At 42.3% G+C, this 23,103-nt stretch overlaps 1 protein-coding gene across 1 annotated transcript in view; it reads right to left on the bottom strand.

The window, feature by feature from the left end:
* Positions 1-3,441: 3,441 nt before the first annotated feature.
* The window catches only part of LOC311107257 (RNA-binding motif, single-stranded-interacting protein 3-like), a 315,032-nt gene continuing 295,370 nt past the window's right edge, over positions 3,442-23,103 (bottom strand). The window contains exons 9-12 of the mRNA XM_084149737.1: positions 11,459-11,569; positions 9,198-9,287; positions 8,125-8,234; positions 3,442-5,667 (exon numbers count right to left, since the gene is read on the bottom strand). Coding sequence (XP_084005863.1) covers positions 5,664-5,667; positions 8,125-8,234; positions 9,198-9,287; positions 11,459-11,569 — 315 coding nt within the window. The 3' untranslated portion in view covers positions 3,442-5,663. The remainder of the gene's footprint in view (positions 5,668-8,124; positions 8,235-9,197; positions 9,288-11,458; positions 11,570-23,103) is intronic.

Genomic DNA, 23,103 nt, shown 5'->3' with positions numbered 1-23,103 from the left:
CATCTGTGACCACAGCCATTGTGTTGTGTCCTAAATGGCACCCTATTCCCTATATAGGAAACCAATAGGGCTCTGGCCAGATGTAGTGCACTATATAGGAAATAGGTTGCCATTTGGGACACATGTATTGTACTGTTGCAGGGAGCTGTAGGGGGCATGTGGCAGCGAGGGGTCATGACAGGGGTCAGCAGGATTCAAAGGTCACGGAGCCTGCTGAAATGTCTTGTTGTACTGAGAGACAATCCTCCTATCGATGAGGATGGCGGGTGTGGGTGGAGGGATGGAAGGGGAGATGGGGAGGATGGAGGGATTGATGGAGGGACTGGGGAGTGGAGGGGTGGGGTGGGGGAGAGTGGGGGTTAGTGGTCACATGATGGAAATGTTAGAGTTTAGGGCCCCTCATTCTTTCAACTGGAAATATCTCGTCTCTCTCTCCTTCCCTCATTCTACATCTAGCTAGTATCTCTCCTCTTCTCTCTCTCCTTCCCTCATTCTACATCTAGCTAGTATCTCCCCTCTTCTCTCTCTCTCCTTCCCTCATTCTACATCTAGCTAGTATCTCTCCCCTATTCTCTCTCTCCTTCCCTCATTCTACATCTAGCTAGTATCTCTAAAATAAAATATGGGTGAAGTAGACAGTACTATCTATGCATCCTCCGTTACTGCTCTCAATCACTCTCTCTCTCTTTATCTAGCTGTCTTCCCCACCTTCCTTCCTTCCTTCTCTCTCTCTCTCTCTCTCTCTCTCTCTCTTTTGCTCTCTCTCTCTCTCTTTTGCTATCTCTCTCTCTCTCTCTCTCTCTCTCTCTCTCTCTCTCTCTCTCTCTCTCTCTCTCTCTCTCTCTCTCTCTCTCTCTCTCTCTCCCTCTATTCAATTCAATTCAAGGGGCTTTATTGCCATGGGAAATATTCATTGCCAAAGCAAATTAAATGGATAAACTAAAGTGAAATAAACAATATAAAGTGAACTAAACATTACACTTAGACAAGTTCCAAAAGAATAAAGACATTTCAAATGTCATATTATGTCTATATACAGTGTAGTAACAATGTGCAAATAGTTAAAGTAAAAAAGGGAAAATAAATAAACATAAATATGGGTTGTATTTACAATGGTGTTTGTTCTTCACTGGTTGCCCTTTTCTTGTGGCAACAGGTCACACATCTTGCTGCTGTGATGGCACACTGTGGTATTCCACCCAATAGATATGGGAGTTTATCAAAATTGGATTTGTTTTCGAATTCTTTGTGGGTCTGTGTAATCTGAGGGAAATATGTGTCTCTAATATGGTCATACATTTGGCAGGAGGTTAGGAAGTGCAGCTCAGTTTCCACCTCATTTTGTGGGCAGTGTGCACATAGCCTGTCTTCTCTTGAGAACCGGGTCTGCCTACGGTGGCCTTTCTCAATAACAAGGCTATGCTCACTGAGTCTGTACATAGTCAAAGCTTTCCTTAAGTTTGGGTCAGTCACAGTGGTCAGGTATTCTGCCACAATGTACTCTCTGTTTAGGGCCAAATAGCGTTCTAGTTTGCTCGTTTTTTGTAAATTCTTTCCAATGTGTCAAGTAATTATCATTTTGTTTTATCATGATTTGGTTGGGTCTAATTGTGTTGCTATCCTGGGGATCTGTGGGGTCTGTTTGTGTTTGTGAACAGAGCCCCAGGACCAGCTAGCTTAGGGGACTCTTCTCCAGGTTCATCTCTCTGTAGGTGATGGCTTTGTTATGGAAGGTTTGGGAATCACTTCCTTTTAGGTGGTTGTAGAATTTAACGGCTCTTTCTGGATTTTAATAATTAGCGGGTATGCATTATTTGGTGTTTCACGTTTTACACAGAGGATATTTTTGCAGAATTCTGCATGTAGAGTCTCAATTTGGTGTTTGTCTCATTTTGTGAATCCCCCCCCCCCCCCCCCCCTCTCTCTCTCCCTCTCTCTCTCTACACCTCTCTCTTCTTCACTTGCAGTAGACAATGTTTTTCTGCACTAACTGTTCTATGTCATATTGATGTTTCATTGTTGAAATGGAACCTGCAAGTAAGCATTTCGTTGGACGATGTATACCATGCGTATCCGGTACGACTAATACAACTTGAAACTTGGCTTATATTTTGGGTGTTTAGTGAACTTCTCTCACACTACCTGTGGCTGTATACTGCTCTCTAGTGGTGTGATGTTGTACGTACATACATACATACATACATACATACATACATACACACACAATGTCAAAAAGCAGGATGGATACATTCTTTTCATATTTTTTTTATTGAAAGCTTAATTTAAAATAAACCAAAAAGAAAGCAGAAAAAGTTTAACCCTAACATCCACTGATCTACACAAACTCTCAGGATCACAACTGGAAGAAGACATGGGAGGCATTATACGACTGTCTGCAGCAAATAAAAAAATATAATAATCATAGAACTTGTTTCTGTTGTATCATCTTCTTCTAAACACCTGTACAAAAAGGATCGCATAAATAGTTTATATTTTTCCACCCTCAATAATTTAATTCATTTCCTAAGAGGTTTTTCTGTTATCGCTGAATTTGGTAGAACGTTGTTTTAATGTTTTTTCCTTAACATTATATTACATTTACATTTACGTCATTTAGCAGACGCTCTTATCCAGAGTGACTTACAAATTGGTGCATTCACCTTATAGCCAGTGGGATAACCACTTTACAATGTTTCTTTTTTTTTTTTGGGGGGGGGGGGGGGGGTTGGGGTAAGGGGGGGGGGGGGGGGTAGAAGGATTACGTTATCCTATCCCAGGTATTCCTGGTATTCCTTATATCTCCAAAACCTAAACTTCCCATTATGTGGAGCCAGGTCAGGTGGGCAGATTTACAAGGTGTGAGCTCAGGACAGATCTCCAATCAGACTCCTTGGTGTTACTTTAATCAGCCAATTAGCCTCCTTGGTGGTACAGTAATCAGACTTGTATTGTACAGTATACAGTACAGTTATCATGAGGCTAGATCTTGGATATGCCATTGTTAAAACTACAATGATGAGTTTTGCGTGAAGCCTCGAGGCTCTAAAACACACACTGATTGGCTATTCTAAACAAGAAAGAACGTCATCCCCACAGCCAACACTAGACTTCTGACTGGCTCCCCAATTTTATTTATTTAACTAGGCAAGTCAGTTAAGAACAATTTCTTATTTACAATGACGGCCTACACCGGCCAAACCCAGACAACACTGAGTCAATTGTGCGCCGCCCTATGGAACTCCCAATCACGGCCAGTTGTGAGACAGCCTGGAATCGAACCAGGGAGTCTGTAGTGACACCTCAAGCACTGAGATGCAGTGCCTTAGACTGCTGCGCCACTCGGGAGCCCAATACTGAACACTTGATGGCAGCTAACACATTCAAGTCAATTCTCAAAAAAATGCAACACACACAAAAAAAATGTAAATGCATGTTTTTCTTTATTTTTATTTTTTCTCTCTCAGACAAGATAACTAAAGATGACCAGATAAGCTACCAGAAACTAGCATGGTGTCTTTGTCTTAGACAAGATAGCTAAAGATGACCAGATAAGCTACCAGAAACTAGCATGGTGTCTTTGTCTCAGACAAGATAGCTAAAGATGACCAGATAACATACCAGAAACTAGCATGGTGTCTTTGTCTCAGACAAGATAGCTAAAGATGACCAGATAACTTACCAGAAACTAGTATGGTGTCTTTGTCTCAGACAAGATAGCTAAAGATGACCAGATAAGCTACCAGAAACTAGCATGGTGTCTTTGTCTCAGACAAGATAGCTAAAGATGACCAGATAAGCTACCAGAAACTAGCATGGTGTCTTTGTCTCAGACAAGATAGCTAAAGATGACCAGATAAGCTACCAGAAACTAGCATGATGTCTTTGTCTCAGACAAGATAGCTAAAGATGACCAGATAAGCTACCAGAAACTAGCATGGTGTCTTTGCAGACAGTAGTTTCCTATCCCTTCAGTAACGGGCTCAGTGGATGAGCTTTACGTCCTGTAACAGGGTTTGTGTTTGTTGTAACAGTGGCTGTCCTTGCAGTGATTAATTAAGAGAGGTTGTGTGGTTTTACATTGGATAAACCACCATGACTATATCAGGGACTGAAGCTGAAGGGTTTTCTCTCTGTTTCTCTATCAGAATTCTCTCCGATTATATTGGCGCTCCCCTTGTAGAAGGGTTATGATGAAACATGACTGAGCTTTATCTGTGGCTCGTTCAGGAGCATCGTGTGGCACAGTGCTCTGACCTGTTACACACCTTGTTGTGAAGGTCTGAGTGACACATGACTGCACCAATGGTAGGACCCTATGAACAACTCAACCCCAGCAGAGCCAATGGGAAGAGTCCTAGGCCCACCGGTCCAACCATCAAACCATCTAAGGTACAGTACATCATACAACAAAGCAAGAAAGCCAAATGGACAGTTACAATTTGAATAAAACATTTCTATCTACGTACTCCACAGTCTCTAATTCTTTGTTCCTCTTTGGTATAAAATATGTTGTCTGTTGGCTGCACTTGATCCACAGCTATAAAAAGACTAAAGAAATTGTCACCAATTTCTCTAAAACTATTGCTTCATTTTGAACACTTTTACCTTTTTACACAGATACCCTTATCTATATACTTTTTCACTGAAAGTTGACTTTTTGTTTGTTTTTGTTTAGTTTCTTGTTTTGCAACGAGTCAAGCAAAGCAGGCAAAAAAAACTGTAGAACTTCGTAAAAAAGATTGCAAGTAAAAACACACTAATGCCATGTTAAGTAACCAAATTTGTTTTTTTTCATTTTTCATCGATAAACTGCATTTCCCACAATACAGCAGTTACATATTTTTCGTGCCCTTCCCACATACCATCACCATGGAGATTCTCTTCTCCCCAAACACAAATTACCACAGACCACATAATTCTAAATCTTCTTCATACAAAGACAGTTCTCTTTATAACCTGTACATTGATATCCATAGATTTAATCTGTGTATCTTCAACCACCTGAAGCATTGAAGAGCCTCTTTATATGCACTTAGTCATTTTTTACAAATGTTTTAAACAATTTTAGACAAAATGACCGATGAGTTTCCAATGTTTGAGAAATTCAGGCAACAAAGATTTTACTTATTTTTTAGTTCTCTATAAAACTACATTTTAAATCATGAAAATAATAAAAAATAAAGTAGCTTAATATGAAAGGAAGACAACCCTTTTAATTTTTTTGTTTTTTTCTCTAGAACTTTGCCTCCTCTTCTAATAAAAAACTATCATGATCTCAAAACCTACCTGCGCATTCAAATGTATTTTTGTCAGTTTGTTCCTTTTTAAGTTCATTTTTCAGTTTGTTCTTTTCTTTTCGAAGAACGACTCCAGTTTCATGCTGGCGGCTCAATAAACTCAATGTCCCATACGGCACCTCTCCATCTTCAGAGACTTATCTCGATCTCAATCACAATCTCAACCTCTCTCTCTGTCTCCTTCTCTCTCTCTCAGGACAGATACAAAATAAAGTCTTTTTTTGGTGCCTGTGCAAAGTTAAAGTGATCACCTCTCTTTGTCCTCCTTTGTTCATCCATTCTTTTTCCATTCCTCCATCCCTCCAGTGCTTCAGTGCAGCCCCTGTCTCAAGGCGGTTACTGGAACAATCCCTCCTAATCCTCCTGTTATCTGAGAAAGAGAAAGAAAATTATTGTATTTTTTTTATTGAACCTTTAATTTAACAGGGAGTCACCCTGAGACCAAGGTCTCTTTTACAGATGAGCCCTGTATACACATCAATACACATCACTATACACCATACACGTCACTATACACTATGCACATCACTATACACTATGCACATCAATACACATCAATACACATCAATATACAATATACACATCAATACAAATCACTATACACTATACACATCAATACACATCACTATACACTATACATATCAATACATATCAATATACACTATACACATCAATACACATCACTATACACTATACACATCACTATACACTATGCACATCAATACACATCAATACACATCAATATACACTATACACATCAATACACATCACTATACACATCTATATACACTATACCCATCAATATACACTATACACATCAATACACATCAATATACACTATAAATATCAATACATATATATATATATATATATATATATATATACACTATACACATCAATACACATCAATATACACTATACATATCAATACATATATATACACTATACACATCAATACACATCACTATACACTATACACATCAATACATATCAATATACACATCAATACACATCAATATACACTATACACATCAATACATATCAATATACACTATACACATCAATACACATCAATATACACTATACACATCAATGTACATCAATATACACTATACACATCAATACATATCAATATACACTATACACATCAATACACATCAATATACACTATACACATCAATGTACATCAATACACACTATACACATCTATATATAATATATACATCAATATACACATCAATATACATCAATATACACTATAAACATCAATATACATCAATATACACTACACACATCAATATAAATCAATATACACTATACACATCAAAACACATCAATATACACTATACACATCAATATACATCAATATGCACTATACACATAAATATACACTATACACATTAATACACATCAATACACATCAATACACATCAATACACATCAATACACATCAATACACATCAATATACACTATACACATCAATATACAGCAATGTACACTATACACATCAATATACATCAATATACACTATACACATCAATATACATCAATATACACTATACACATCAATATACATCAATATACATCAATATACACTATACACATCAATATACACTATATACATCAATATACACTATATACATCAATATACACTATATACATCAATATACACTATACACATCAATATACACCATATACATCAATATACCATTTGTAAGTCGCTCTGGATAAGAGCGTCTGCTAAATGACGTAAATGTAAATGTAAAAATATACAGTATACACATCAATATACACTATATACATCAATATACACTATACACATCAAAATACACTATATACATCAATATACACTATATACATCAATATACACTATATACATCAATATACACTATACACATCAATATACACTATACACATCAATATACACTATACACATCAGTACACATCAATATACACTATACACATCAATATACATCAATATACACTATACACATCAATATACATCAATATACACAAGAAAGCAAGGCAAGATAAGTGGGGAGAGGGAAAGACAATGAGAGAGTCACTATCGTATTAGAAATGGAGTAGAAATAGGCACTATAGTAGTAGAAATGGAGTAGAAATAGACACTATAGTATTATAAATGGAGTAGAAATAGGCACTATAGTAGTAGAAATGGAGTAGAAATAGACACTATAGTATTAGAAATGGAGTAGAAATAGACAATATAGTATTAGAAATGGAGTAGAAATAGACACTATAGTATTAGAAATGGACACTATAGTAGTAGAAATGGAGTAGAAATACATTTACGTCATTTAGCAGACGCTCTTATCCAGAGCGACTTACATTATTTTATTTTTTTCATACCCCCTGTGGGAATCGAACCCACAACCCTGGCCTTGCAAACGCCATGCTCTATCAACTGAGCTACATCCCTGCCGGCCATTCCCTCCCCTACCCTGGACGACGCTGGGCCAATTGCGCGCCGCCCCATGTGTCTCCCAGTCACGGCCGGCTACGACAGAGCCTGGATTCGAACCAGGATCTCTAGTGGCACAGCGCCACTCAGGAGACAATAGACACTATAGTAGTAGAAATGGAGTAGAAAGAGACACTATAGTATTAGAAATGGAGTAGAAATAGACACTATAGTATTTCATTTACAGTGCAATTAATTTGAGTCAGCAAACAATCTGATCAGTGATCACAGTCGGTGGCTTGGCTGTAGCATATGCTAACTTTGATGATATTAAATGGCAATTCTACACTATTCTTTTATATTGAGGTTCTCACTTCTGAGTCTGTTGGCAGGTGTGTTGTTACTTAGTCTGTTGGTAGGAGTAGGCAGGTGAGTCGTTGTCCAAGGGTGGCTGTCCGTTAGGGTCCTGTGAGGAGGGGGGTACAGTCTGGGGCGAGCCCTCTGTTACCACTGCCTGATAAGAGAAGGAAGAACCAGGAAGAGACAGAGGAAATGAGGTCACAGTTATCATAAGTCAGGAAGAGACACAGGAAAGAGGTCATAGTTATCACAAGCCACCTTTACAGTTGATTCTTGAGATCCACGTTCATAACTCAGACTTTTTGTGAATCATCCATTGATCCCAAATGGGATATACAGTACATTTCCCAAAATACACAAACATTTGAATTATGCACTGATATCTCACAGCCAGATCACCCCGTGATACAAGTCAGTATTCCACGTCCATCCATGTCTGAGGACGTCGGGAGATTACTTGGAAACCGGACATTAGGGGCAACAGTGAGCGCTGTTACCTTCAAGTAGGTTTTGGTTTTAGTAGGGCATTGAGGACAGGGATGGCAGATGGGCGTAAACATCTGCCTCTGATGCCAAAGGTTGCATGTTTGAACCCAGCAATAGAAACTTGTTTTTGAGATTTTTGTTTTAAGCCTATCCCAAACTTTAACCCTAACGTTAAACATGTGGAGTTAATGCCTGACCTTAACTGTAAACACTGCTAAATTTGACATTTGGAACAACTTTGAAATCTGACGTTTGAGAAACATGGATGAACGTCTAATTCTGACGTGAGACTGTGAGAGTTTGTTGGATCTTAATGAGGATTTGGCCCTTAGTTAAGTGTGGATGTTGTGGGTTTACAGTAAGTACTGCATGGTGCAGGGTTGTGAGTGCAGCTGTCTTATACTTACTTCCATTGGATTAAGGCCTTACTTTGAAATGTATGTTGTGAGTGTAAGTGCTGTATTGTACATGGTTCAGGAGTGGTCTATAACTTACTTCCACTGAGAGGGCAGAGTCAAGTACTGCAGTGCACTGAGGAATGTAGGTTCCTTAGTTCAGTATGGATGTTGTGTGTTATGGTGTTGTGGGTTAAGTTTACGGTTAGTGCTGCATGGTACAGGGTTTAACTTACGTCCACTGAGAGGGTGGGGGCAGGCACTGCAGTGTACTGAGGAATGTAGGTTCCTTGCATAGGAGCAGTTGCTGCAGCTGACATGTACTGCTATCAGAGAGCAGGGAGAAACACATTTACATTGATATTTTAGTCATTTAGCAGATGCTCTTATCCAGAGCAATTTACAGTTACAGTTAGTGCATTCATCTTAAAATAGCTAGTCATCGTAAGTACATTTGTCCTCAATAAAGTAGTTATCAGCAAGGTCAGAGCTAGTAAGGGGGGGGGGGGGCGAAGTCAAGTGCGGATGTTAGTTTACGAAAGGCTTTAATTTTTTTGTGGGTGGGGGGGGGTTGAGGAGGGGGGTGCTGTGGGATTATTTAAGATACTTTTCGGGAAGATGGGCAGGGACTCTGCTGTCCTAGATTCAGGGGGAAGCTGGTTCCACCATTGGGGTGCCAGGACAGAGAAGAGCTTGGACTGTGCTGAGTGTGAGCTCCCCTCCTATAGGTGTGGGAGGGCCAAGAGACCAGAGGTGGCAGAACGGAGTGCTCGAGTTGGGGTGTAGGGTTTGAGCATAGCCTGAAGGAAGGGAGGGGCAGTTCCTCCTGCTGCTCCGTAGGCAAGTATCATGGCCTTGTAGTGGATGCGAGCTTCAACTGAAAGCCAGTGGAGTGTGCGGAGGAGCGGGGTGACATGGGAGAACTTGGGAAGGTTGAACACCAGGCGGGCTGCAGCATTCTGGATAAATTACAGGGGTTTGATGGCACAAGTGGGGAGCCCAGCCAACAGCGAGTTGCACTAGTCCAGACAGGAGAGGTCAAGTGACTGGATTAGGACCTGTGCCGCTTCCTGTGTGAGGGTGTTGTAGAGCATGAACCTGCAGGAACGAGTCACTGCTTTGATGTTTGCAGAGAACGACAGGGTATTGTCCTGGGTCACACCAAGGTTCTTTGCACTCTGGGAGGGGGACACTGTGGAGTCAACCGTGATGGAGAGGTCTTTGAGCGGGCATGCCTTCACGGGGAGGAAGCAGCTCTGTCTTGTCAAGGTTGAGCTTGAGGTGCTGGGCCGATATCCAAGCTGAGATATCTGCCAGGCACGCAGAGATGCGTGTCGCCACCTGGGTGTCAGAAGGCGGAAAGGAGAATAGTAGTTGAGTGTCATCCACATAGCAATGACAGGAGACACCATGTGAAGATATGACGGAGCCGAGTGACTTGGTGTATAGAGAGAAGAGGGCCTAGAACTGAGTCCTGGAGGACACCAGTAGTGAAAGTACGTGGTGCAGACACAGATCCTCTCCACGTCACCTGGTAGGAGCGGCCTGCCAGGGAGGATGCAATCCAAGAGTGTGCAGAGCCTGAGACGCCCAGCCCTGAGAGGGTGGAGAGGAGGATCTGATGGTTCACGGTGTCGAAGGCAGCGGAAAGATCTAGGAGGATGAGAACAGAGGAGAGAGAGTCAGCTTTGGCAGTGCGGAGAGCCTTCATGACACAGAGAAGAGTAGTCTTGATTGAGTGACCCGTCTTGAAGCCTGACTGGTTAGGGTCAAGAAGATATTTCTGAGAGAGATAGCGAGGGAGTTCGTCAGAGTCAGCACGCTCAAGTGTTTTGGAAAGAAAATAAATAAGGAATACTGGTCTGTAGTTTTTGACGTCAGAAGAGTCTAGTGTTGGTTTCTTGAGGAGGGGAGCGACTCTGGCCATTTTTAAGTCAGAGGGGACACAGCCAGTGGAAAGGGGACAGTGCGAGTCATAGGATGCGGAAAGGGAGGAGAGTAGGGTTGAAGAGGCAGAATCAGGAGACAGGAGGGAGAAAGATTTAGCAGAAGGGAGAGATGATAGGATAGAAGAGGAGAGAGTAGTGGGAGAAAGAGAGCGAAGACTGCGACGGCGCATGACCATCTGGGTAGGGGCTGAGTGGCTAGGGTTGGAGGAAAGGGAGACAGAAAAGGAAACAAAGTAGTGATCAGAGACCTGGAGGGGGTTGGAGTGAGATTAGTAGGCAAATAGCCTCTAGTAAAGATGAGGCCAAGCGTATTACCTGCCTTGTGAGCTGGAGAGGACTGGGAAAGAGTGAGGTCGAAAGAAGCAAGGAGGCAAAAGAAAGAGTTGAAAATAAATGAATCGAAGGCAGACGTCGGGAGGTTGAAGTCGCCAAGTACGACGAGCAGTGAGCCATCGTCAGGAAATGAGCTTATCAAGGTGCCAAGCTTATTGAAGAACTCTAAGGACACCTGGTGGGCGATAGAGGACACAGCAGGATTACAGTCTTACGGTTCCTGTGTTGCCCAGGGACATGTGGTTCATCTGCTGTGTTAGAGGAGCCATCATACTGGAGGGCTGCATGGACATGCAGTGGTCCATAGCTGAGGTTATCACAGCACCCTGGTGGAGGGAGGAGGAGGAAGAGAGAGAGGGGGGGGGAGAGCGAGAGAGAGAGAGAGAGAAAGAGAGAGAGAGAGAGAGAGAGAGAGAGAGAGAGAGAGAGAGAGAGAGAGAGAGAGTGCGAGATATGATGCATAGCCCGTGTTAATTTTGTCAATGAAATGACGAAAGTATTTGTCAAACATGTATTTTTCTAATCAAATCACATTTTTCTTGTCTTCGTAAACAACAGGTGTAGACTAACAGCGAAATGCTTACTTATGGGCCCTTCCCAACAATGAAGAATACAATGACATTTAAAAGATTCAAATAATTATAATTATAATATTTAAAAACATAGTAACACGAGTAATAAATACTCAGTGAGCAATGATAGCTTGGCTATCTACACAGGGTACCAGTACCAAGTCAATGATAGCTTGGCTATCTACACAGGGTACGAGTACCAAGTAAATGATAGCTTGGCTATCTACACAGGGTACCAGTACCAAGTCAATGATAGCTTGGCTATCTACACAGGGTATGAGTACCAAGTAAATGATAGCTTGGCTATCTACACAGGGTACGAGTACCAAGTAAATGATAGCTTGGCTATCTACACAGGGTACGAGTAGCAAGTAAATGATAGCTTGGCTATCTACACAGGGTACAAGTACCAAGTAAATGATAGCTTGGTTATATACACATGGTACCAGTACAGAGTCTATGATAGCTTGGCTATATACACAGGGTACCTGTACAGAGTCAATGATAGCTTGGCTATATACATGGGGTACCTGTACAGAGTCAATTATAGTTTGGCTATATACACAGGGTACCAGTACCAAGTCAATGATAGCTTGGTTATATACACAGGGTACCAGTACCAAGTCAATGATAGCTTGGCTATATACACAGGCACAGGAATCCTCATCTCTCCCAAGTGGACATTCTCTCTTTTTCCCCTGACCCATCTGTCTATCTCCTCATTTGAATTCCATGCTGTCACAGTCACTAGCCCATTCAAGCTTAACATCCTTGTCATTTATCACCCTCCAGGTTCCCTTGGAGAGTTCATCAATGAGCTTGACGCCTTGATAAGTTCCTTTCCTGAGGATGGCTCACCCCTCACAGTTCTGGGTGACTTCAACCTCGCTACGTCTACCTTTGACTCATTTCTCTCTGCTTCCTTCTTTTAACACTTCTCTCCTCTTTTGACCTCACCCTCTCACTGTCCCCCCCTACTCACAAGGCAGGCAATACGCTTGACCTCATCTTTACTAGATGCTATTCTTCTACTAATCTCACTGCAACTCTCCTCCATGTCTCCGACCACTACTTTGTATCCTTTTCTCTCTCGCTCTCCTCCAACACTACTCACACTGCCCCTACTCAGATGGTAATGCGCCGTCGCAACCTTCGCTCTCTCTCTCCCGCTACTCTCTCCTCTTCCATCCTATCATCTCTTCCCTCTGCTCAATCCTTCTCCCTCCAATCTCCTGATTCTGCCTCCTCAACCCTCCTCTCCTCCCTTTCTGCATCCTTTGACTCTCTATGTCCCCTATCCTCCCCTCCTGCTCCGTGGCTTAATGACTCATTGCGAGCTCACAGAACAGGGCTCCGGGCAGCCGAGCGGAAATGGAGGAAAACTAGACTCCCTGCGGACCTGGCATCTTTTCACTCCCTCCTCTCTACATTTTCTTCATCTGTTTCTGCTGCTAAAGCCACTTTCTACCACTCTAAATTCCAAGCATCTGCCTCTAACCCTAGGAAGCTCTTTGCCACCTTCTCCTCCCTGCTGAATCCCCCCCCCCCCTCCTCCCTCTCTGTGGATGACTTCGTCAACCATTTTGAAAAGAAGGTTGACGACATCCGATCCTCGTTTGTTAAGTCAAATGACACTGCTGGTCCTGCTCACACTGCCCTACCCTATGCTTTGACTTCTTTCTCCCCTCTCTCTCCAGATAAAATCTTGCGACTTGTGACGGCCGGCCGCCCAACAACCTGCCCGCTTGACCCTATCCCCTCCTCTCTTCTCCAGACCATCTCCGGTGACCTTCTCCCTTACCTCACCTCGCTCATCAACTCATCCTTAACCGCTGGCTATGTCCCTTCTGTCTTCAAGAGAACGAGAGTTGCACCCCTTCTCAAAAAAACAACACTCGATCCCTCTGATGTCAACAACTACAGACCAGTATCCCTTCTTTCTTTTCTCTCCAAAACTCTTGAGCGTGCCGTCTTTAGCCAACTCTCTTGCAATCTCTCTCAGAATAACCTTCTTGATCCAAACCAGTCAGGTTTCAAGACTGGTCATTCAACTGAGACTGCTCTTCTCTGTGTCACGGAGGCTCTCCGTACTGCTAAAGCTAACTCTCTCTCCTCTGCTCTTGTCCTTCTAGACCTGTCTGCTGCCTTTGATACTGTGAACCATCAGATCCTCCTCTCCACCCTCTCCGAGCTGGGCATCTCCGGCGCGGCTCACTCTTGGATTGCGTCCTACCTGACCGATCGCTCCTACCAAGTGGCGTGGCGAGAATCTGTCTCCGCACCACATGCTCTCACCACTGGTGTCCCCCAGGGCTCAGTTCTAGGCCCTCTCCTATTCTCGCTATACACCAAGTCACTTGGCTCTGTCATATCCTCACAAGGTCTCTCCTATCATTGCTACGCAGATGACACACAACTAATCCTCTCCTTTCCCCCTTCTGATAACCAGGTGGCGAATCGCATCTCTGCATGTTTGGCAGACATATCAGTGTGGATGACGGATCACCACCTCAAGCTGAACCTCGGCAAGACGGAGCTGCTCTTCCTCCCGGGGAAGGACTGCCCATTCCATGATCTCGCCATCACGGTTGACAACTCCGTTGTGTCCTCCTCCCAGAGTGCGAAGAGCCTTGGCGTGACCCAGGACAACACCCGGTTGTTCTCCGCTAACATCAAGGCGGTGACCCGATCCTGTAGGTTCATGCTCTACAACATTCGGAGAGTACGACCCTGCCTTACACAGGAAGTGGCACAGGTCCTAATCCAGGCACTTGTCATCTCCCGTCTGGATTACTGCAACTCGCTGTTGGCTGGGCTCCCTGCCTGTGCCATTAAACCCCTACAACTCATCCAGAATGCCGCAGCCCGTCTGGTGTTCAACCTTCCCAAGTTCTCTCACGTCACCCCGCTCCTCCGCACACTCCACTGGCTTCCAGTTGAAGCTCGCATATGCTACAAGACCATGGTGCTTGCCTACGGAGCTGTGAGGGGAACGGCACCTCCGTACCTTCAGGCTCTGATCAGTCCCTACACCCAAACGAGGGCATTGCGTTCATCCACCTCTGGCCTGCTGGCCCCCATACCTCTGCGGAAGCACAGTTCCCGCTCAGCCCAGTCAAAACTGTTCGCTGCTCTGGCACCCCAATGGTGGAACAAGCTCCCTCACGACGCCAGGACAGCGGAGTCACTCACCACCTTCCGGAGACACTTGAAACCCCACCTCTTTAAGGAATACCTGGGATAGGATAAAGTAATCCTTCTACCCCCCCTTACCCCACCCCCCCCCCCAAAAAAAACAACAACAACATATTGTTAAGTGGTTATCCCACTGGCTATAAGGTGAATGCACCAATTTGTAAGTCGTTCTGGATAAGAGCGTCTGCTAAATGATGTAAATGTAAAATGTAATACACAGGGTACCAGTACCAAGTCAATGATAGCTTGGTTATATACACAGGGTACCAGTACCGAATTCAGTGGCAATTGACAAGACGATAAGTGACTAAATAGACCCAGAAAAAGCTATAACTAAACAAAAAATAGCCAAAATGATCTCTGTGACTAAAATCTGACTAGTAAGTGGACTGGACAATGGTTATCCAATCTGGCAGCATCAAATAATTGACGCAAATAAGGCACATGCCATGGCTACTCTCCCGGTGGTACAAGCTCCCGGTAGAAAAAGGGGCAACGTTTTGATCCACTTTACTTATCGTGTCAATTCAAACAAGTCCGAATGCAAGGTTTCCACGGGAGAAGACAGCGTCTGAACCCACAAGTTGACGGGAGAATACCACCAACCTCAAGAAACATCTGAAAGAGCATCATCCCAACATACAGCGCCTTCGAAAAGTATTCAGACCCCTTGACCTTTTCCACTTTTTGTTACATTACAGCCTTATTCTAAAATGGATTAAATAAAAAAATGTCCTCATTAATCTACACACAATCCCCAATTTTTGCAAATGTATTAAAAAATAAATAAATAATAACCTTATTTACATAAGTATTCAGACCCTTTGCTATGAGACTCGAAATTGAGCTTAGGTGCATACTGTTTCCGTTGATCATCCTTGAGATGTTTCTACAACTTGATTGGTAAATTCCATTGATTGGACATGATTTGTAAAGGCACACACCTGTCTATATAAGGTCCCACAGTTGACAGTGCATGTCAGAGCAAAAACCAAGCCATGAGGTCGAAGGAATTGTCCGTAGAGCTCCGAAACAAGATCGTGTCGAGGCACAGATCTGGGGAAGGGTACCACAAAATGTCTGCAGCATTTGAATGTCCCCAAGAACACACCGTGGCCATCATTCTCAAATGGAATAAGTTTGGAACCACCAAGACTCTTCCTAGAACTGGCCGCCCGGCCAAACTGAGCAATCGGGGGAGAAGGACCGTGGTCAGCGATCCACCAATCAGGCCTTTATGGTAGAGTGGCCAGACGGAAGCCACTCCGCAGTAAAAGGCACATGACAGCCCACTTGGAGTTTGCCAAAAGGGACCTAAAGGACTCTCAGACCATAAGAAACAAGATTCTCTGGTCTGATGAAACCAAGATTGAACTCTTTGGCATGAATGCCAAGCGTCACGTCTGGAGGAAACCTGGCACCATCCCTACGGTGAAGCATGGTGGTGGCAGCATCATGCTGTGGGGATGTTTTTCAGCGGCAGGGACTGGGAGACTAGTCAGCATCGAGGGAAAGATTAACGGAGCAAAGTACAGAGAGATCCTTGATGAAAACCTGGTCCAGAACGCTCAGGACCTCAGACTGGGGCGAATGTTCACCTTCCAACAGAACAACAACCCTAAGCACACAGCCAAGACAACACAGGAGTGACTTTGGGACAAGTCTCTGAATGTCTTTGACTGGCCCAGCCAGAGCCTGGACTGGAACCCGATCAAACATCTCTGGAGAGACCTGAAAATTGCTGTGCAGCGGCGCTCCCCATCCAACCTGACAGAGCTTGAGAGGATCTGCAGAGAAGAATGGGAGAAAATGTCCAAATACAGATTTTAAAAAAACATTTTTAGTCATTTAGCAGACGCTCTTATCCAGAGCAACTTACAGTTAGTGAGTGCATATATATATTTTTTTTCATACTGGCCCCCCGTGGGAATCAAACCCTCAACCCTGGTGTTGCAAGCGCCATGCTCTACCAACTGAGCTACACGGGGCCCCAGGTGTGCCAAGCTTGTAGCGTCATACCCAAGAAGACTCAAAACTGTAATCGCTGCCAAAGGTGCTTCAACAAAGTACTTAGTAAAGGGTCTGAATACTTATGTAAATGTGATTTTTCTGTTATTAATTTTTAATAAATGTGCAACAATTTTAAAAAACAGTTTTTTGCTTTGTCAGTATGGGGTATTGTGTGTAGATTGATGAGGGGGGAATACAATTTAATCAATTTTAGAATAAGGCTGTAACATAACAAAATGTGAAAAAAGTCAAGGGGTCTGAATACTTTCTGAAAGCATTGTATAGTCTCAGGTAATAACAGACTGATAATGCTAGCTAGTTAGTTTGCTCCAACCTATCAGACCACTACTGATGACACAACTTTGATTCCAATACAGCTACAGTGTGTCAAGTATTTTTTTATTCTGCTGAGTAATGTGTTTTTCTGCCAATCTGGCTGTTGGGAAAATAATAATGTAATAGGATGTTATATATAAAAATCTGTTGACAAACATACATGTGCACATGGAAGTCAGTGTTTTATGTTTACTAAGGCAAATAAAAATGTGATGTTACTAAAAATAAAGGGCATTTAGTTTACTAAAATGGGCCACTGTTATCGTCATTTTGACAACAACTAGACTAAATAATTATTCAAATGACAAAAATGTGACTAAGACTTAAAGATATGTTACTCAAAATGACTAAGACTAGACTCAATCTAAAAAATGTACACTTCAGATAGACAACTGAACATTGAGGTCAATGTATTTGGCTGTGTGTTTATTATAGTGAGGTCTGCTGTTGGAGTGTTAACATGTGTTTATAATAATGAGGTCTGCTGTTGGAGTGTTAACATGTGTTTATTATAATGAGGTCTGCTGTTGGAGTGTTAACATGTGTTTATTATAATGAGATCTGCTGTTGGAGTGTTAACATGTGTTTATTATAATGAGGTCTGCTGTTGGAGTGTTAACATGTGTTTATTATAATGAGGCCTGCTGTTGGAGTGTTAACATGTGTTTATTATAATGAGGTCTGCTGTTGGAGTGTAAACACATGTATATTATAATGAAGTCTGCTGTTGGAGTGTTAACACAAGTTTATTATAATGAGGTCTGCTGTTGGAGTGTTAACATGTGTTTATTATAGTGAGGTCTGCTGTTGGAGTGTTAACATGTGTTTATTATAGTGAGGTCTGCTGTTGGAGTGTTAACATGTGTTTATAATAATGAGGTCTGCTGTTGGAGTGTTAACATGTGTTTATTATAATGAGGTCTGCTGTTGGAGTGTTAACATGTGTTTATTATAATGAGGTCTGCTGTTGGAGTGTTAACATGTGTTTATTATAATGAGGTCTGCTGTTGGAGTGTTAACATGTGTTTATTATAATGAGGTCTGCTGTTGGAGTGTTAACATGTGTTTATTATAATGAGGCCTGCTGTTGGAGTGTTAACATGTGTTTATTATAATGAGGTCTGCTGTTGGAGTGTAAACACATGTATATTATAATGAAGTCTGCTGTTGGAGTGTTAACACAAGTTTATTATAATGAGGTCTGCTGTTGGAGTGTTAACATGTGTTTATTATAGTGAGGTCTGCTGTTGGAGTGTTAACATGTGTTTATTATAGTGAGGTCTGCTGTTGGAGTGTTAACATGTGTTTATAATAATGAGGTCTGCTGTTGGAGTGTTAACATGTGTTTATTATAATGAGGTCTGCTGTTGGAGTGTTAACATGTGTTTATTATAATGAGGTCTGCTGTTGGAGTGTTAACATGTGTTTATTATAATGAGGTCTGCTGTTGGAGTGTTAACATGTGTTTATTATAATGAGGTCTGCTGTTGGAGTGTTAACATGTGTTTATTATAGTTAGGTCTGCTGTTGGAGTGTTAACATGTGTTTATTATAATGAGGTCTGCTGTTGGAGTGTTAACATGTGTTTATTATAATGAGGTCTGCTGTTGGAGTCTTAACATGTGTTTATTATAATGAGGACTGCTGTTGGAGCGTTAACATGTGTTTATTATAATGAGGACTGCTGTTGGACTGTTAACACGTGTTTTATTATAATGAGGTCTGCTAAAGATAAACCCTTGATTGAGTAGCTGTTCTAAAACTGTTGACCGGTAGTGTATATATACAGTTGAAGACAGAAGTTTACATATAGTTAGGTTGGAGTCATTAAAACTATTTTTTCAACCACTCCACAATTTTATTTTAAACAAACTATAGTTTTGGCAAGTCTACTTTTTTGCATGACACAAGTAATCTTTCCAACAATTGTTTACAGACAGATTTTTTCACTTATAATTCACTGTATCACAATTCCAGTGGGTCAGAATTTTACATACACTAAGTTGACTGTGCCTTTAAACAGCTTGGAAAATTCCAGAAAATGATGTCATGGCTTTAGAAGCTTCTGATAGGCTAATTGACATAATTTGAGTCAATTGGAGGTGTACCTGTGGATGTATTTCAAGGCCTACGTTCAAACTCAGTGCTTCTTTGCTTGACATCATGGGAAAATCAAAAGAAATCAGCCAAGACCTCAGAAAAAAAATGGTAGACCTCCACAAGTCTGGTTCATCCTTGGGAGCAATTTCCAAACGCCTGAAGGTACCACGTTCATCTGTACAAACAATAGTACGCAAGTATAAACACCATGGGACCATGCAGCCGTCATACAGCTCAGGAAGGAGACGCGTTCTGTCTCCTAGAGATGAATATACTTTGGTGCGAAAAGTGCAAATCAATCCCAGAACAACAGCAAAGGACCTTGTGAAGATGCTGGAGGAAACAGGTACAAAAGTATCTATATCCACAGTAAAACGAGTCCTATATCGACATAACCTGAAAGCCGCTCAGCAAGGAAGAAGCCACTGCTCCAAAACCGCCATAAAAAAGCCAGACTACGGTTTGCAACTGAACATGGGGACAAAGGTCGTACCTTTTGGAGAAGTGTCCTCTGGTCTGATGAAACAAAAATAGATCTGTTTGGCCATAATGACCATTGTTATTTTTGTCGGAAAAAGGGGGACGCTTGCAAGCCGAAGAACACCATCCCAACCATGAAGCACCGGGGTGGCAGCATCATGCTGTGGGGGTGCTTTGCTGCAGGAGGGACTGGTGCACTTCACAAAATAGATGGCATCAGTCAGGAAGTTAAAGCTTGGTCGCAAATGGGTCTTCCAAATGGACAATGACCCCAAGCATACTTCCAAAGTTGTGGCAAAATGGCTTAAGGACAACAAAGTCAAAGTATTGGAGTGGCCATCACAAAGCCCTGACCTCAATCCTATAGAAAATGTGTGGGCAAAACTGAAAAAGCGTGTGCGAGCAAGGAGGCCTACAAACCTGACTCAGTTACATCAGCTTTGTCAGGAGGAATGGGCCAAAATTCACCCAACTTATTGTGGGAAGCTTGTGGAAGGCTACCCGAAATGTTTGACCCAAGTTAAACAATTTAAAGGCAATGCTACCAAATACTAATTGAGTGTATGTAAACATCACTGGGGATGTGATGAAAGAAATAAAAGCTGAAATAAATCATTCTCTCTACTATTATTCTGACATTTCACATTCTTAAAATAAAGTGGTGATCCTAACTGACCTAAGACAGGGCATTTTTACTAAGATTAAATGTCAGGAATTGTGAAAAACTGAGTTTAAATGTATTTGGCTAAGGTGTATGTAAACTTCCGACTTCAACTGTAGATGGAATTTAACAGCTGTAGAACAGCAATGTAAAGTACAGTTCGTTCTGTCTCTCTTCTCCACATCAGAGGTTAGCGGCTACATCCACACCAGAACCCTCTTCTCATCACACACGGTCCAGACAGGGAGCGTTTAGGCTCCAACTAATAATATCCTCCTTCTATCCATTCCTTCTTCTCTCCTTCCCTCCATTCCTCCTTCCCTCTCCCTCCATCTCTCTCTCTCTCCTGTCCATCCCTTCCTCCTCCCCAAAAAGCTTCCATAATGAGAAAACAAGAAAGGAAAATCTACACAGAATAATATTCTGCACTATTTGCAGCTATATCAATGGGAGAGCTTGACAGATAATTATTATTATTATTTTTTTATTTTTTATTTCACCTTTATTTAACCAGGTAAGCCAGTTGAGAACAGGTTCTCATTTACAACTGCGACCTGGCCAAGATAAAGCAAAGTAGTGCAATAAAAACAACACAGAGTTACATATGGGGTAAAAAAAACATAAAGTCAGAAATACAACAGAAAATATATATACAGTGTGTGCAAATGTAGCAAGTTATGGAGGTAAGGCAATAAATAGGCTATAGTGCAGAATAATTACAATAGTATTAACACTGGAATGCTAGATGTGCAAGAGATTATGTGCAAATAGAGATACTGGGGTGCAAAAGAGCAAAATAAATAACAATATAGGGATGAGGTAGTTGGGTGGGCTAATTTCAGATTGGCTGTGTACAGGTGCAGTGATCGGTAAGGTGCTCTGACAACTGATGCTTAAAGTTATTGAGGGAGATAAGAGTCTCCAGCTTCAGAGATTTTTGCAATTCATTCCAGTCATTGGCAGCAGAGAACTGGAAGGAATGGCGGCCAAAGGAGGTGTTGGCTTTGGGAATGACCAGTGAGATATACCTGCTGGAGCGCAGACTACGGGTGGGTGCTGCTATGGTGACCAATGAGCTAAGATAAGGCGGGGATTTGCCTAGCAGTGATTTATAGATGGCCTGGAGCCAGTGGGTTTGACGACGAACATGTAGTGAGGACCAGCCAACAAGAGCGTACAGGTCACAGTGGTGGGTAGTGTATGGGGCTTTGGAGACAAAACGGATGGCACTGTGATAGACTACATCCAATTTGCTGAGTAGAGTGTTGGAGGCTATTTTGTAAATGACATCGCCGAAGTCAAGGATCGGTAGGATAGTCAGTTTTAATAATACTGCCCTGTGAGTGACTACAGCGCTACGGAGGAGAGAGAGTGAGTACAGCACTACGGAGGAGAGTGAGTGAGTACAGCACTACGGAGGAGAGTGAGTGAGTACAGCACTACGGAGGAGAGAGAGTGAGTACAGCACTACGGAGGAGAGTGAGTGAGTACAGCACTACGGAGGAGAGTGAGTGAGTACAGCACTACGGAGGAGAGAGAGTGAGTACAGTACTACGGAGGAGAGAGAGTGAGTACAGCACTATGGAGGAGAGTGAGTGAGTACAGCACTCTAGAGGAGAGAAAGTGAGTACAGCACTACAGAGGAGAGAGAGTGAGTACAGCACTATGGAGGAGAGAGAGTGAGTACAGCACTATGGAGGAGAGAAAGTGAGTACAGCACTACGGAGGAGAGAGAGTGAGTACAGCACTATGGAGGAGAGAGAGTGAGTACAGCACTATGGAGGAGAGAAAGTGAGTACAGCACTACGGAGGAGAGAGAGTGAGTACAGCACTATGGAGGAGAGAGAGAGAGAGAGAGAACAGCACTGCGGAGGAGAGAGAGAGAGTGAGTACAGCACTATAGAGGAGAGAGAGTGTATGTTCTACTCTAGAACAGTGGAAGTAATCCAAGAAGGAGCACTCAAACAGACAGTCTCTCCTCTCTCCCTCAGGACTGTTCAGCTGGGGAGTCCCATACTCTGGGGTTTAATCTCAGAAGAGTCAGATATTCTGTATTCTTAAACTAAGGGGGTCCATACTTGCGAACATTAGAAAAAGTTTAAGTTTAAACTTTTTCTCTGTCAGCTAATTACAAATTGTCGTAGGTGAACGTGATCAAACACTTTTCCATGAAAATGCCCTTAACTGAAGTCAAATAGCACAATCTGATTTTCAAAGTTACTAAAAACACAGACTGAAGTGTAACTGGATGACTAGCTCACAGTGTAATGACCCTAATTCCTGGTAATTTTCACTGTTTGTGGCAAGTTCGAATCCCAGGTGAGAAAGTTTTTACCTTTGAAATGTAGAATGACATGAATTGTGATATTGTGTTGCCAAGGGATGTGCAGCCAAAACCTTGTAAACAGGTTGGAACCGGTTCATGGAATACAACCAAAAACCTTAAAATAACAAAATTTTTCAAGGAACAGAACCAGAACCGAGAACGAAAGTGATCTATACTGTT

This window comes from Coregonus lavaretus, assembly GCF_964263955.1.
Source record: "Coregonus lavaretus genome assembly, chromosome: 3".
Taxonomy (NCBI): domain Eukaryota; kingdom Metazoa; phylum Chordata; class Actinopteri; order Salmoniformes; family Salmonidae; genus Coregonus; species Coregonus lavaretus.
Note: the sequence above shows the minus strand (reverse complement) of the source record. Positions and strands in the feature narration are given on the sequence as shown.